Source organism: Haliaeetus albicilla, chromosome 26 (assembly GCF_947461875.1).
Source record: "Haliaeetus albicilla chromosome 26, bHalAlb1.1, whole genome shotgun sequence".
NCBI classification, from domain to species: domain Eukaryota; kingdom Metazoa; phylum Chordata; class Aves; order Accipitriformes; family Accipitridae; genus Haliaeetus; species Haliaeetus albicilla.
The window spans coordinates 11,244,676-11,260,834 of NC_091508.1; the positions used below are offsets into that span (position 1 = coordinate 11,244,676).

Here is a 16,159-nt window from a genome sequence, read left to right on the forward strand (position 1 = left end):
GAACCGCGGTCAGCAAGGCTGGCCGCACCCCCGAGGCGAGAGCGCCCGCAAAAGAGCCCTGTGCACCGCAACGCGCCCGCGGTGCTCACACACGCCCCGGTCCCCCCTTACGCACCCACAGCGCCACGAGTACTTACTGCCTTGTGAGGCTCCTTCACCTGAGGCAGCTTCAGTGTCTGCAAAGAGAAAGAGCTGCACTTAGATCTGACGGCCGACCCTGCCCCACGTCCGACGGCGCGGGGCTGCGCCTCGGCCGACCCCGGCGCCTCGCTTGCTCGCTCTCCTCCGGCCGCGGCTCTCCTCCGCCTCGGCTCCCCGCCATCGTGGCCCGCGACGCCCAGCCGAGAGCACCTTCCTGCAGCGGCTGCCTCTGCCGAAAGGCGCGGGCTCCCTCGGCGGGACGGCGGCTGCCGACGCAGCGGGCCGCAAAAGGCCAGCGGCCCTTGCCGGGCTGTTTGTTAAGACGCAGCTGCCCGCACTCCTTGGGAAGAGCCTCCACGACTGGGGCTCTCGTTTCCCAAGCTGTCACAGAGGCCTGGGTTCGAAATGGGGCCGCTAGAAGGGACGCCCCTACCCCGGCCCTGCGCGCAGGCAGCCTGCCCTGAGGAGCTTTGGGGGAGCCCCGAGAGGGCTCTGGAGAGGCGCGGGGTGCGAGGGGCTGCGCGCCATCGCGGATCGCAGCAGTTGCCTCCCTGCTCTCCCCCTGCCGCTCTGCCCAGGGCCAGGCCCTGCCGCCACCCCTCCTCTGCCTCGGGCCAGCCTGCGTTGCGTCTCCAGGCAGAGGGGGCCCTGGCTGAGGTGTGCACGGACTGGACTGACGCATCCTAACAGTCCCGCCGTCGTTAATGGAGCTCATGACGATGAGTTTCGTAACTTCTACTGAAGGTTTGTTGAAATCGCTCGTGTGCTTAATTCCCGGGCAAGCGCAGGAAAGCAAGCGGTGAACAGCGCACCCAGCTCAGCCTCCCACGGGAGATGGCACAGCCTGCTCCGCTGCCGTGCCTCCCCTTCACAGACAGCAATGGCAGAAGCCTCTACAAGAGATGGGCCACGAGAATCCCCCAGGGGCTATTCTATCCTGGTCTTACTGAAGGCACATGTGAGAAAAGATGGGAGAAAAAGCTCCCTCCGCTGTAACACATGGGACCACAAGAAGCACGCAGCAAAGATCACGTTCAAGCCCTAAATGAATGCAATGGGCAAAGCTGCAAGCTGGAAAACAAAACCCAATGTTACAAGTCAAGGATCATAAATGATTAGAATTTCCAAGCCATTTTGAAGTGTTTCATATTCACCCTAAATTGCATATACAGTATGTCACATTATCTAATAACATAACTACGTTTCAAAATATTCCGTATGTCTCTTGGAATCATGCTTGCATTGCTCTGAAAACCACAGCTGCAGAGTGTCACAGCATTTTTGAATTTAAAATTTGCAACCTTAAGTAATGAACACTGTTTGCATTTAATTTCCTTATTTCTTAAAAATAATAAAAACAAATGATTGTGGGTTTGTGGATTTGTACATTTCTACTTGATTAACCTGCCTGATTAGATCACTCTTCTAGGCAACAATATTAATTTGGCACAACTTCATAAACTGAGAGGCCAGATCAGAAACCCTCAGTATCATATGCAAAACCTCGACAGTCAAAGCCCTGTATTTTTCCACAGCTGCTACTTGTTTGAATTACCACCTATCACTCAAGGAAAGAGCTAGCTATGGCACAATGGAGTTCTGCAAAATGCTGTCCTGGCGTTTACAGACCATGGCATAAATAAACCATAAAAGATATGTACTATGCATGCACCAGGCCATTTCTGTCATTTAAATAGCTTTTAAAAGTACTTTAGTCAAACTTAACAAGAATCAAGCAATGCACAAAGGTTTAAGGAGCAGCAATTTCTGAACTGTGTTAAGAAATGTTGTTACTCTTAGTCATAAGACAGACTAAAGTCTCCGTGAATTAAAAAAAAACAACCTAAAAATCCCCTAACAGACCACTCTAAATCACCTTTGGGCTGAGACCAAGTAATTACAGCTTTAAAACAAAAGACCAATTTCTGAGAAAGTTGCAAAAGTAAGTAAGAGTAGGGAGGTCGGCAGGAAAGCTGGAAAACAGGCAAGTTACCTCCTGTGTCTCAAGTAACTTTCTGCATCTCCTATGAAAATCTGCTGCAGCCTGGGAATGTACACAGTAAAAAATGGATGTTTGGGATGCAGCACAGAGAGCAAAGGACCCCCCCCAAAACCCTATGATTGTTCAGTAGCAGATAATCATACATATGAACCCAACTTTCTTCAGCTCAGAAACACCATCTCTCCTCAGGAATGGTTATTTCGCTATTAATTTTCAACTTCTCACCTCAAAATTGTCTCAGTCACAGAACTGCTTCAACTCAGACTCCAAAAATGTGCACTTTGGAAAAACGTTTTCTTCTATATTCACAATTTGAACAAGTCATCTTCCTTTTCGTATTTTTGGAATCAAGCAGAACCCATTCTTGGAAAATATTAATCTGAAACTTTAAAAGCTTTGAGAAGTTTTTTAACAATTGGTTAAACTAGAAACTTCACCTGGAGAAAACAATCCTACTCTAATGCATTCAGCATCTATTTGATGATGGTAGATCAGCCCCTTGGCTGGCACACCCATGCAGGAGGGTAATGGAGGGCTGATCAGTTCACAGGGAGGCAATGCAGCAACTAAATAATGTAAATAAGTAATAAAGAAAAACAACTTGAGCAAAATGATCATTCAGCCCAGAAAAGCTTATCTGGAAACAGAGAACTTCCACCAATTATTAGAACACAGGCGATATATCCTGCGAGGGTTAAACGTGAGCCTTGCTATTTTCTTTCGTTTGCTTTTTGAAGAATTCTCCTTTGGGTAAAAATCTCCCTTGCTTGGCCTCAGCCCAGAGGTTTTTAAATTTACTATTTGAAAGTCTAATAAAGTAATTGCAGCCATTTTTTTTGAGTTATCTAAAAGTGAAATAATTTTCCTGACTCAAAACATGCAGATGTTTTGCTGCTCATGTTGCTTAAATATGACCCAACCGTACAAAACAAAACTTTCTAGCTGACTAACTCCTGAAGGCAATCCAAACCTTTTAATGACTTGAAAAACCCCACACAGCTAAACAAAAAGCACTGTAAGCAAAACATTTTTAAGGCCTGGGTTGTATGTAGGCGAAGCGGTAACGTTTGTCAGTGCCGATCACTGGGACAGAGCCTTCCATTGCCACCAGGAATGTACAGCCTTTCTGCTCCAGCTGAACTCCAGCAGCTCTGCAGGAGGAAGGAGCCACAATCCTGCAGGGCTGTACAACAGCTCACAAAGGAGCCTTTCAGCTCGACAACATAACTTTTTTTGTTGGGTTTCTTTTTTATTTTATTTGTGCATTTTGGGGAGGCAAAGGGGAAGGAACGCAACCTTTTCGTTTCTTCCTTGATAAAATGTAGTGAGTAAATTTCTTACCTACGTTTCTGATTCTCTGCAGAACCCTTTACGTGGGGTTTTCCGTGCCTGCATCTTGGCTTTCAGAGCAAAGCAGAAAGGGAGCTTGCCCCTGCGAGGCAGCATGTCTTGAATAAGAGCTGCCTCAACCCTTTGCATTTGCAAACTGCCAGGGGATCAATTGCTCCCTGAAATTCTCCAGCCAATACCGAGCACCACAGGGAAGGCTCAAGAAACTAAGAAACTGCCCCATTTCCAATAAGAAACCACCCGTTCCTGAAGGCAGACAAGAAGAAAAATCAGCCTAAAGAACACAGGTCACCTCCAAAACAGCTTCTCTACCATGAAGATCTAGAGAGGGGGCAGGTGCAGTTATAAAAAAAAAAAAAAATCTAGTCAGCTTCTCCCAAAAATGATCATTACAAAGAAAAATATGATGTCACCAGTGCAAGAATATTAATGTGGAACTGAATAGCTCAAAGGATGAGAAGAAATTTAAGTTTTGCACAGGGCAAAACAAGCAGCTGACGACTAAGGACCAACTGCAAGAGCAGAGAGGGCAACAGACCTCCCACCCATGCTGGCCACGAGCCGTAAGCCCCAGGCTCCCCCGCTACAGCTCCAAACTGGACACTGAGATGTACAAAAAACAGCTTAGAAATAACCCAGTTCAAAGCAAGGACAACTGGAGACCTCCAAACCTCCCATCCCAGGGACAGAAGTTGTGCCACTGAACAGTGACAATGGGGCTGGGTAGACATGTTTTTTTCAGTTGTTCTGCCCCAAAGGTCCAAACCAGATCCAACACAGTTACTATCTGCTCTCCCATGGGCTGAACCTTTTGCATCACCAGATCTGTCCATCTGCAGGACCAACCCACAGCTTGGCCAATGACCATTAGTGACACAGGAACCACACCAGAAAGCAAAAAGCAGAGAGCTATTCAAGGGGAAGGGGTGTATCCTTCAGCAAATCATAAAAAGCAGGTATTTCTGCTTGAATGCCCAAAAAGCCCTGGAACAAAGCACCTCGAGAGAAGAAAGAGGGGCCTGAGTTTGCTCTTGCTACTGTGATGCTGAGCTGGTGAGTTTGCCTAGGATCAGTCAAACGTTCAGGGAAAGGCAGATGTTACGTGACTGATCGGTGGCTCAGACCTCGGGGAAACCACAGCTGATGCTCAGAAAATGCATCTGGCAAAGAGGGAATGCCAGGTCCTGCCACTGCAATACAGCTCCTTCCTTGCCCAGCCAAAAAGAAATGACTGAAAGATTCAGGATCTGAGTTTCTGGCAGCTGGCAATTGCACGTAATTGGCCAAGGGAGCTCAATTTTCAGTGCTTTGAGGACAAGCAGACCTAGGAGAGCTGGCTTGCCAGTGCCTTGGGTTTTTGAGACACAGACTGAAGATACGCAGGGAGAACATGCCAAGTGCAGAATCACATCCTCAGTGTACATGTAACCACCAAGTTATCTCATGTTTGTTATGATGGTGCAGTACCAGCCACTTCTTCTACATGAAACCTTAGATATGCGTGGCAATAAAAGGATCTTTCACAAAAATGTCTTTCAGTCCTGCAGTCTTATGCTATTTCCAGCACTGTTACTGGTACAGTTCTGTGTACAGTTCTCACTGGATAATATCACACAGGGCTTTCCCCCATATAATCCTTTTGTTTCCTAACCATACATTACATGCATATTCAATGGCATGTTATTTCTCTGCAGACAGGTACACTTCCCAACTGCTTTAACTGCTAGCTCGGGTTCTGTTTCTGGGAGAATCACATTTACAGAGTTGCATAGAGTTTTCAGTTTGATTTCTTGCTGAACAGTGTACATGAATAAATATCTCATTTTGGTTTTTATTGTCTTAAGGCAATTCAAATGCACTTTAAATGTTACTACTATATGCATCAATTTACAGCAACATGAAACAACATTTTCTAAGTTTCACACATATAAATTGTGCTTCTCCACCACTGATGTGAAAATTACTAAGAAATTTCCACATTCAAATTTTTGAAAATTTCCATCTTCTATAGCTATACATTAAAAAGGCTTTGGAAGCAAAAGGTAAAGTCATGTTTCCACTGAGTTCATGACAAAACTATGGATATAAATTGTACGTGTGTATGTTGATGCATCCAGAACATTTAATATATAGCTTGATTTCATCATCAAAATATAAATAAATGTATAAATACAGATCAATTGGATCATACACTAGGAGGTAACCCGATACTAATATAGCTTCTAAAATTCCAGCTGAATTAAGGATCCCATAGTGCTTGGGGAAGAGGAGTAGAATAAAAGCAATCCTTGTCCCAAATCTAAACACTGCAATTATTATTGCAAAAGTATTGCAATGCTGTGATGCAATGGTAAAGCATTCTGCATGTCAGCAAATAACTGCTGCTCACTATTTTAGGGATTTTTTTTCTTAAACTGCAGAGTGAAGCTACTTTGTAGTTACATTTAAAGGACTTTTAGGAATTTTGTTAGTATTTAGAAAGGAACAGCAGCATCTAAAAACAATTCTGCATGTATCTAAGGATACAGAAGAAGCTCTGTGGTGTTAAACAGCACACAAGAAATATGCAAGCATGCAATTAAAGGATGTATTATGAGACTGTGAAAAGCTCTGAGAAGTTAAGGATGCATATTCACTTTTCAGCTGTGCATTTGCTGACTTCTGACAGTTTACACGTGTAAAATTTAATATTGCATTAGCCTTCATTATTCCTGGATTTTCAAACTTTTCACTGGGAGTTTCCTTTATGCTCCTTTAGACATTCCAGTCAATTGTTCTATTGAAGATCATGTGCGCTGATACTGCCAGTTACAACTGAGGAGCTAAAGCAGATGGTCCTCCAAGTCTGACACAAAGACTTCAGTGCTCAACTCAGGTGAAGAAAATAAAACCACTGAAAGGCTCATGAGCTAATTTCAAGTCCCTGTTGTTCTATTATTTCAGGTATGTATTTCTCCAAATTATATGAACTATGCTAATTGTATAAAACACCAAGCAAAACTTTCACATTTCTGCAATTAAGCAACATTGAATTGGCCAGTCTTACAGAAAATTCAAATAAAGTCACTCTTGACTAAGCATGAGATACTTCATGCAAACAATACATTTGGAAAGTGACCTCCGCTGACAGCAGGGGTACGGGGGTGAGTTCAAGTATCATTTTGATTTTAACATAAAAATACAGCAGTCTAGCAATGCCAATATCTGACTTTATATCCTCCCATCCTGACTTAACAGGGATGGACTAAAATACCCAGCCGGGCAGGAGTGCAGAGCACCTTGGGGAGATGCCTACCCCTGAGGTGGTAACTACTCTGCTGGCATGTGGTATTTGCCAGGAGAAACTTTTTGATTTGCAGCTCTTCCGACACACAGCAATGCCCCAAGAGCACCATGCAGTAAAGACTGCACCGAACGCAAGGGCTGCCCCTGACCTCTGAAGAAATATTACTGAAGTAGAGAGCCACAAAGCTTAGACAGCCCCAAAGTTTATCCTATGAATGGGCCACCCAGAAGAAACATTACTGATGAACAGAGAAGCAGCAGAGCAATCTTCAAGACCTTCCTGAAAATAGTCCCTGAAGCTGAATGTTACCCCAGGATTCCCAAAGATTTGAGCAGGAGTGAGATACCTCTGTGTGCTCGCACATGGGTCTGGAAACAGTTGTAATACTTGTATTTCTTCCCACATATTCCACACTCGTAAGACCCTGAAAAACAAGACAGAGAAGTATACATCACCATATTAGATCAGGAAAAACAGCCTCCCCACATACTTATCCATAAACTGGGGACAAAAGAATGCAGTTTGCAGCAAAGTAATTTTTGGAAGGTTCATGGAGATAAATGCAGGAAATCACTATCCCAGACTCAATTCTTTTTTCAGCCTTATTTAAGATTCCTTGGCATATTACCCTGAACTTACATTTTCAGTATATCTTTTTAACTTTGCTAACATGAAAGGGGCACTCTCAAAATAGCCTGACTTATAACTTTATAATAATGACTAATATTTCCTATGGACAGAAATAACCTTGAATTACTTTTCAGTAAGTTCCTCGTATATGGGAAAAAAAGCTTTTCCACTGAAAAAAGAAGGCAATAAGTTATCTTGAGGCAAGGAGTTTTCAAAATTTCTCAAGAAATGCACAATGTACAAATTTCTCAAGAAATCCACAGAGATTTGGTAAATATCCACCCAGAGGAAACCAAATAGATACAAATAGAACTTTTGACCTTTTTAAGGAAAAGCACATGACCACAGTAGTCTCTCTTCTCAATTTGTGTCTCTAATTCCAGAAAACACACATCTGCAAACAGTCATTTGAAATGAAACCAGAGAAACAGAGCTGGGAGAATCATTTGTAATGATGAAATTATGCAATGAATTTAGCCTCTTCTGTTTATTGGACAGGCAGACAGAAATTTCCTTAGATTTGTTATTTAAGTTGATTCAACCTTTTTTTCCCCCACTCCAACTTGGTGAACAGGCTATAAATTCACCTTTCATGCTTTCACTTGCAAAATGTATTGCATTTCTTAGCTGTCCATCAGCAGCCAAGTTAACTGTGATCCTACCTGCACTCTTCAGTAGGGCGAGAACAGCACTTATTGGAAGAGAAAGTGGGAGAAAGAAGGGCTGAACATTATTTTGTGTGAATGTAGCATTTCATTTCTATGGATGCTTCCTCACGCAAGCTTGAAACAATCTTTTTCTGACCATGCAAAACAGTAAAACTCAGAGACGAGCCACAAACAAGAACAAATATTCACACACACATCCAAATAAATATTCCCCAACATCATTTTACAATACTTACCCAGCACTACTCAAAGCGAGCTCTTTCCAGGAACAAAACCAACCGCGTTTTTTGAACATGCTATACCCATGATCTTTTTTTCCCCTTCCCATGCCCTATTGATTACAGCTTGGGAAGAAAACAACCCTCCTTCCAGTTCGTAACAGCACTGAATTCCCTGTCTGTCATTGTTAGCATCACTTGGGACTGCCTTTTGAGCTCAGGAGGCTACTTTGTCATTGATGCTGAAAGAGGTAATTCGCTACAGTCCAATACACAAGACTACACATCTGAAAAAATACTCTAAAATACTGATATTATAGTCAGTTGACTATGTCTGATCTGCTCCATAGCCTTTTAATTATCGTAGCTAGTTGTATTTTATATATAGATATACATATATGGGACAGCATATAACATCCATGGTCACTCCACACAGGCTTTTCTAAGTGAAATCCTGGGTATCACCAAGTCAGCAGCATCTGCCAGCCCTTGTTTTCCATGCTCAGGGACGACTTATATTCACCATCAACCTCCAAAATTCTTTCTTGAAAGCCATTCCGTCTGGAGCCCCAAAGCAGCACTGCCAGAAAACAAGTGAACTCACCATCACTTGTGCCCTACCAACCAGTAACCCTGTGCAACAGTTAAGGCTCAGCTGTACCAACAGGAAAATGCGACTGACACCCACCCATACCCCAAAACAGTGCCACGTACACACAGAGCACTGGGAAAACAGATAAAAAACAGTGAAGGACTGCAGGTTGAATTTTTTTCCCCATTTTTCTTATATTTCCCCCTTCCTCTGGAGATGGTCTATGGCACAAGTGCATTTAGTTGTGCAGAAGTTCTTCAAGAAGAGTATAACCTGTACAAGTAACTGTGTAGTGCCTTCCCTCTCCCAGCACGAAACCAAACCAGTGCTGCAGCCCTCATGCCAGGGGCTGTGCCTGGAAAGCACAAGCAGGAGCCGAAGGCAGGAGAGAGACCAGTGCCTCCCACGGCCAGTGATTTTGTGTGGATGTCCTGAAGCATCCAGGTCTCAAGTGCAGTCTGGGAAGGCTGGAGTCATCTTCTTCGAGGGGGGTACCTCTACCCACTTCCTACGCGTGGACAGTAGAGCACTGCCCCAGGAGGACAGTGAGTTTGTGGAGGGTGTAAGGGAGGTGTGTTACAGATCTTAAGTCCTGCAGGCACTGAGAGACAACTCAACAGCCACAACTGTGTACTGAGAACACCACGATTTGAGTGGCAAAGGCACAGATCCTCATATTAGAAAAAGGAGGGATGACTTACCAAAATAAATATATTATTAGAGTGGAGAAAAGGTGAAGTGGAAAAAGAAAAGACATCGCTATGTGTTAAGGCCTTACAAAGAACATGCCCGTGTTGCCTTGGACACTACCACCATGCTCATGGTTTATCTCAGACTTTGTCCACATCAGGATGTGTCATGCAGGCTAAAGCTGTTTGTAGTAGGAGGGGAGATGGGGAAGGTTATTGGTTAGTTGGTGCATTCAGTTTTGCCAGGCTTTTACTGAGCCTTGCAGCTGGAATTTGGGCAACACACCCGTTGCATCCAGAGCTTTCCCTTGCTCCCTGATCCCTGGTTAGACTTTCACACCCTTCCATCTCACATACCGGATGTGTATCTCAATGCATGGTCAAAAATCCAGGTCCCTGAATATCGATTTCGTGTATATCCAACAGGAGAGCCACGTTCCACTGCTTTTCCATCTAAATTGTGCAAAAAGAAATCAGAAAAAAGCCCTTAAAGTGGATGCATTTCCAAAGAATAATGATGGCTGAAGCCTATTAAAAATTTCCAAGACTCGTGTGTCCCTGTGGCTTGTTAACACGATGTCAGGGGTCACACAGAGTTTCTTAAGGCTTCTGCAGCACTATTTTATTTGGTCTAACTCGAAAGAATCCAAAGTGCTCTTGAATTGCATATGCTGAACAGCTGAGCAACTGAGACATCAGCATCACGGCATGAATCAAGCATGTGCATGTAAGATTGATAGCCTCAAAGCAGAAGGATTCACTCTTCACTTTGTCTCGGAAACATTTCTGATTTAATACACTACTTGAAAAATCTTCTCCAAAACGTTTCTCGTAAAGCACGGACCAGATTGAGAGCTTACATAGTCTTGTGTAAAACTTCTCCCGATCAACCTGCATATAAACTCAGTCCTCCAAAACACAAATACTGACCTGATGGTATTCCCAACATTAAAAAATGATCCACATCAGCTGAACAGTCTCTCCCCTTTTCTCCTGATTTACAATCCAAGTGCCATTTTCTTTTCCCCTCCTTTCTAGATAGCTTCATGGTGGGCTTCTCTGCCTTTCCACCCTGACACCCCTGCCCTGAGAAATGTTCATGTGTTGGAGCTCTTCACATGACCCTGGCCCAAGGCCAGCACATGAAGCTAGCAAGAAAAAAGAAGAAAAGAACAGGAAATACCACATCTCTGAGCTGTGCAGGGCAAGAAACACACCACCTACGAGGCAGGGAGACCTGACGGTACCATGGTAGGGTACAGGTTGGTGGATGGGGAGGAGTGCAGGATCCACAGCAGCAGGATCAGTCTGCTGCTGAGCGGACAGAGGGATACAGCCAACCTCTCTGTTGGCTTTCTTTGCTTGGGATGCCTGAAGAGGGACCCCACCGGGCTTACAAGACTTCTGTGGAAAAGCAGATGAAAGGGAAATGGTCCAAACCCGCAAATATCAGCACCGTCTCTTCAGCTGGGGGACTGCAGCCACTGCCACCATTCATCCCGCTTCGCTGCATCCACTTTCATCCATTGCGGGATTTGGGCTGCTCCAAAGGGATGGCAACAGAGTCTGGAGTAGTGCAAAGTGCAGGAAGAGACATGTGAACGTGTAACCAAACAGGAGGAAGCATACACAAGGCCTAATTTGATGAAAACACTACAAGCGAATAGCAGCAACTGAGCTGGGAATCCCTGTTACAAATCGTTCCAAATAACAACAATATAAATATAGCATGCTGCTGCAGGAGATGTGTGACTCAGAAAAGAGACATAAATCTTCTAATGCAGACTTCAGCCAACTCCCGAAGCTGAGCCCCGCAGGAAGGCTGTCTGTCACCTGAAGCCACGTGTGTCCTGAAGCCTTAAGCACTGTGGCCCTGACTCAGACAACACATCCCCCATTTAACTGACCGTCCCCAGCACACCACGAAAGGAGACAGTCTGGGGGTCGGCATTTCCATGCGAAGAAGCGGGATTTGTTTACTTCTGATCCACCACTTCATCTGGCATCATTAATTACTTTAAAAAAATAACCATTTTTGACACCTCCAACCTCAGCTTCCCTGAGGAAGGTGAGTAACATCCTACCAAAGCCTTGCCTTTCTGCACAGCTGAAGTGATTTAGATACAGGGCTACAAGCTCACATCATGAGAAAGGCTTCAGGGAGAAAAAATCCTGGAAGTGCTGGTGAGCAGCAGCAGAGAGCACGAAGCCTTTGCTCCAGAGGTAGGAGGCACCGGCGTCTTCAGCTGTTCGCAGTCTTGGGCTGTTCCAGAGCCCCAGCCAAAATTGCCAGCGAAGCAGCAGGCACGGGACGTTTCTTGTGCAAGTTACAGAGATGTCTGCAGCAATAGAAATAGTACCTGTCTGTGGTTTCTGGGGGGGGACAGAGGGGACCAGAAGAATTGACTGGGAGCCAGTTCAAGAAACCACAAGGAACTGATATCTGGGCACCACGGTTGGTCCACACAGAGCACAGTATTTGGTGCCCAAACAGAAAAGTTATTCAGAGCCACCTCCCCAACAAACAAGAGTTATGTGAATGGCGGATGAATAGGGGCACTTACAGGGCTCTTTTCACAAAGGAATCAGCCGCAAACTGCCAATCGCCTGCGGACCAAGCTGCCTTTAAAGAAACCCAGCACAAAGCTATAAAATAACAAATATGATGCACATTTCATTTGAAAAGGCCCTTCCAGATAGAAGTTCTCCAGTTTACTTTCTACGGCTTTCAACCATAACTTGTTAACTAGTAAATAACTCTCTGTCCCTCTCCCCATGATGCCTACATGTTGAATAGTGTCCCCCCTCACCTCAGCCTGTCCCCAGCGCTCTCTGTAGGTACGACATGATGGTGTACATCCAAGTTAGCCAACAGCAAAAGCCCGTTCCCCAATTTGCACAATATAGTCAACTCAGGGGACATCATCTGCAGAACAGCTGCTGCTGCCCAGACAGAAGCCATGGGGAGAGGAGGGTCCTACATGGCAGACACCCAATCTGCAGATGCTTTCATCTAGGGCTGGTGACTACGGCTGAAGGAGACGCTCCTATTGCCTCCAATCAGCAGCAGTCTCTCCACCCATCCCTCCTGGGGTGCCAGGGTCACCTCCGCATTTCAGGGTGGCCCACGCAGTGATCAAACTCTCTAGAGCTGTGGGGACACAAAAGCTCTGAATATTCACAGGGTATGTCCTCCAAATTGTAAAATCTTTAAGTTGGAACCAGTTATGGACTTCTTAGGCTTTCCCTAGATGTTCTGACCCTGCCTAAACAGCAGTGACCTCCCACCCTGCCATTCTTGGTGGCTGTCCTACTGGGGAAGGGAGGACAGGCAGGACAACGATGCTCCCAATACAGTCACCAGCTGATGACACCCTCCAGGGTTTCTTCCCAGCAGTGTAGACAATGATCAAGCAAAACCCAGGAGAAAATCTAACATCAATACCTCTTTTCTCTCCCCCTGCAAGACAAACCAACCCTGACAGCAACACTGGGCAGCTCAAATTAGCTTTCTCCTGAGTCCCTCAAAGGAAACATGATCCAACTGGTCTTTCTTCTTTTTATCAGCAACTTCCTTTGGCTCTCAGAATCACTGGTGGGACCAGCTCCATGTCAGAGCCAACAGAGGAGTCCCTTTAGCAAGAGTGGTGCCTCTCCAGGATCCCACAGAAAGCCCTTTCCCTGGAGCAGAAGGAGAGGACAGTCTGAAGTTCACAGAAAAAAAGAAAAAGCTGCTTCGCATCACAGCTTGAGATGGGGTAGGGATAGGAAGTACTGTTTTGGAAATGGCACACCACAGCCAGCCAAAAGTCAAAATTATTCCCACAACGTTACTAGCAATCAGAAAAACAAACAGCAACCTGTAAAACCTGTTTTTGAGCTAAATCTATTTACAGAAAGCAGCAACTTTCCTCAAAGCAACTTTCCTCAAAACATTTCAACGGTTTCTCAGGCTTTCCTCCTGAATGCCTCCTCATCTATGCCCAGTATACCAACCACCAGCCCTGGGTTCACCACAAATTTTGCATTTGACTGATGGGCAAGTCATTTAACACGTCAAAAGAAGATAATAAGCTTTTTCTTACAGTTACCCTGATCTTGGTTGAGTCTTCAGGGGTGACCAGATGCAAACAGATAGCAAAAGTTAAAGAAGGTAAATAAGCCTGAGACTGATGTGCACCTTCGCTCTGGTCCCTCCAGCAGAGCCATGCTTCCAGGAACAGCCCTCCAGAGCTTTGTTCCTCTCCGCACACCAGGGACTCAGGGAACTGACTGATGGGGTGCGTTATCCCATAGCTTACCGAGTGTCTGCTGGTTGCGGACCCCACCTATGACCACGCAGATCTCTGCAGGCACATCTCCTGGCCCGTCTTTTATGTTCTTCTTGGAATCTTTGGTGTCATCCTGCCAGATCACCTCTTCGATATAGTCATCTGGTACCTCTGTTTTCACTTTCACCTCAGTCATCATTCCAGCCTCTTCACTGGGTGAGGACTGAGATGTCACCGAATCGGAGCCCTCCGCTTTCGGGCTGTGCGGGCTCCTCTTCAAACACTCCCTGAATGGGCAGAAAAGAGGAGAAAACATGAATCCTCATTGTCAAGCACTCACTTTCTCATCACTAGGACCTAATTAAAGGTACTTTAATTTAATGCAGTTTATTTAAAATAAGTATGGCTAGGTATGTGTATCTGTCATATATGGTAAATAATTAAAATTTAACCAGACAAAAGTAATAAATCCATTTGCTAGTAATGAAAATAACCTTAATCATCCCAAACAATAGTAGCAGTCGTAAACAGACTGTACCACTAAACAAGCGCATAGAATTTCACCTTGTTCCTAGCAGGCCAGGAGCACAACTCGAGCAGTCCTGACATCAAGTATTATGACAAAACTAGCCCATACATGCAGAGGAAACACCACATCCTCCTGACATTTTTAATTTGGAGCCATTTCTGCCCCTGTGTACTTCTCCATGGGTTCATCTACTGTCACATCTTCTCTTTTAACCCTGCAAAGCAACCTACCTCTCATCCTATGGTATTTGTATGGTCTTATTTAACATATATGGTGATGATCAAAGGGAGCATATGTAGTATAATGATATTTTAGGGAGACTTACGTTATGGACAGATGCAAGTATCAAAGATGACAGAGAAAGCATGATGGATGGGGAAAGGCAGAGGGAAGAAATGAGGGGTCCAGTGTATTTAGAAACAGGTGAAGGAAAGAGTATGTGTTTTCATCTTGGAAAGAGAAAGATGGAAATTCATGGGAGAAAACAATCTAAATAAATAAATAAATATTCAAAACCCCTTAAGAAAAGGAAGGAAACTGGACCCCCCCAAAGCTGTAAAACAATGTCAACAAGTGATATGGTGGCAAAAGGCAGAGGGATTTTGAGCATGACAGATGAGGACCAGGTAATTATCCAGAGTGTAGAGCTTTTCCAAATGTACCATCCACCACTCATTATGGGCTCCCTGCTTTTAAGACCAGTTATTAATAAATTCCAACACACAATGCAAAGATAAAATAATTGCTGGTTCAGTCTGTGCACAAATCAGAAGAACTAAATATATAACAATAGCTTAGACTACCCAGAAACAGAGATTTTTTTAAAGACTGTGACATATTTAGAATCATGTAAACACTGGGAACAGACGAAGGTGTTTGAAAACGTTTTAAGCAGAAGTAATAGACATAATTAAGTGAAAAATAGGCTGAACTTACGGATGAGAGTTATTAGACCATGCAATAACGAAACAGAAGGAAATCCCATTGCTTGGAACATCACAGAAAGTCAGAACAAAGTATGAATTAAAATGTTAGAAAACTAACACCTGCAATAGTTTCTGATACTGGTTATGGAGCTGGTAGAGAAATCAAAATGCTGCAACTGAAGGCAAAAGAGCCCAGCGGGTAATCCTGGGAGGACGGAGATGAGAGGAACAGATGAACGAAGAGAACAATCTGCAATAATTACTGCACAACCTCCTACATGGACATGTAGTTGCTATTTCAAAATGGGTCGGTCACATCATATCACCAGATATTTTATTATTCATCCCTTCATTCTCATTGTGGAATGAAATGTACAATTAATAGCCCCTAAACAGCAAGAATTAGCCTTGACCTGCCTCCCCACTCATTCCCATCCACCTCACACATCCTCCCCTCCTACCATGCTCCCAAAATCATACAGGGCTTTTACAAATGAGAAAGATGAATTAAGACAGAGAAAATATGGTTGAAAACCAGACCATCTTTATGGTAATATTATTGGATGTCCAAAAAGTCCATCAATCTCACCTGACAGCAGTGTGGTTTGAGCACCTATTCTAAAGCTGAGTGAAAGGGAGCAGCCAGGAGCACAAGTACCAAAGACTCAGCAAAGGGTGGGACTAATTGCAAATCAATCAAACTGAGAAGGTGTGAAATGAAAACACTGATAAAGGCAGCAAAAGCCATGGAGTGAAGGGAAAAAACATCCCTCCTTCAGTGAGGACAGTGGAGGAAGATCAAAATCAATCCAGTACAATTCTCACTGGAAGGCAGAAAAGTGAAAGCAGTCAGTGAA

The 16,159-nt window shown here is 44.4% G+C and overlaps 1 protein-coding gene across 19 annotated transcripts in view; it reads right to left on the minus strand.

Annotated features, from left to right (window-relative positions):
• ZNF618 (zinc finger protein 618) overlaps positions 1-16,159 on the minus strand; it is a 164,659-nt gene that overhangs the window by 64,184 nt on the left and 84,316 nt on the right. For 14 of the 19 annotated variants that reach the window (XM_069770891.1, XM_069770882.1, XM_069770876.1 and 11 more), the window contains exons 3-6: positions 13,878-14,134; positions 9,934-10,029; positions 7,126-7,203; positions 138-176 (exon numbers count right to left, since the gene is read on the minus strand). In XM_069770891.1, the coding sequence (XP_069626992.1) occupies positions 138-176; positions 7,126-7,203; positions 9,934-10,029; positions 13,878-14,134 (470 nt within the window). The remainder of the gene's footprint in view (positions 1-137; positions 177-7,125; positions 7,204-9,933; positions 10,030-13,877; positions 14,135-16,159) is intronic. The other 5 variants (XM_069770893.1, XM_069770885.1, XM_069770883.1 and 2 more) reach the window with 3 other exon arrangements.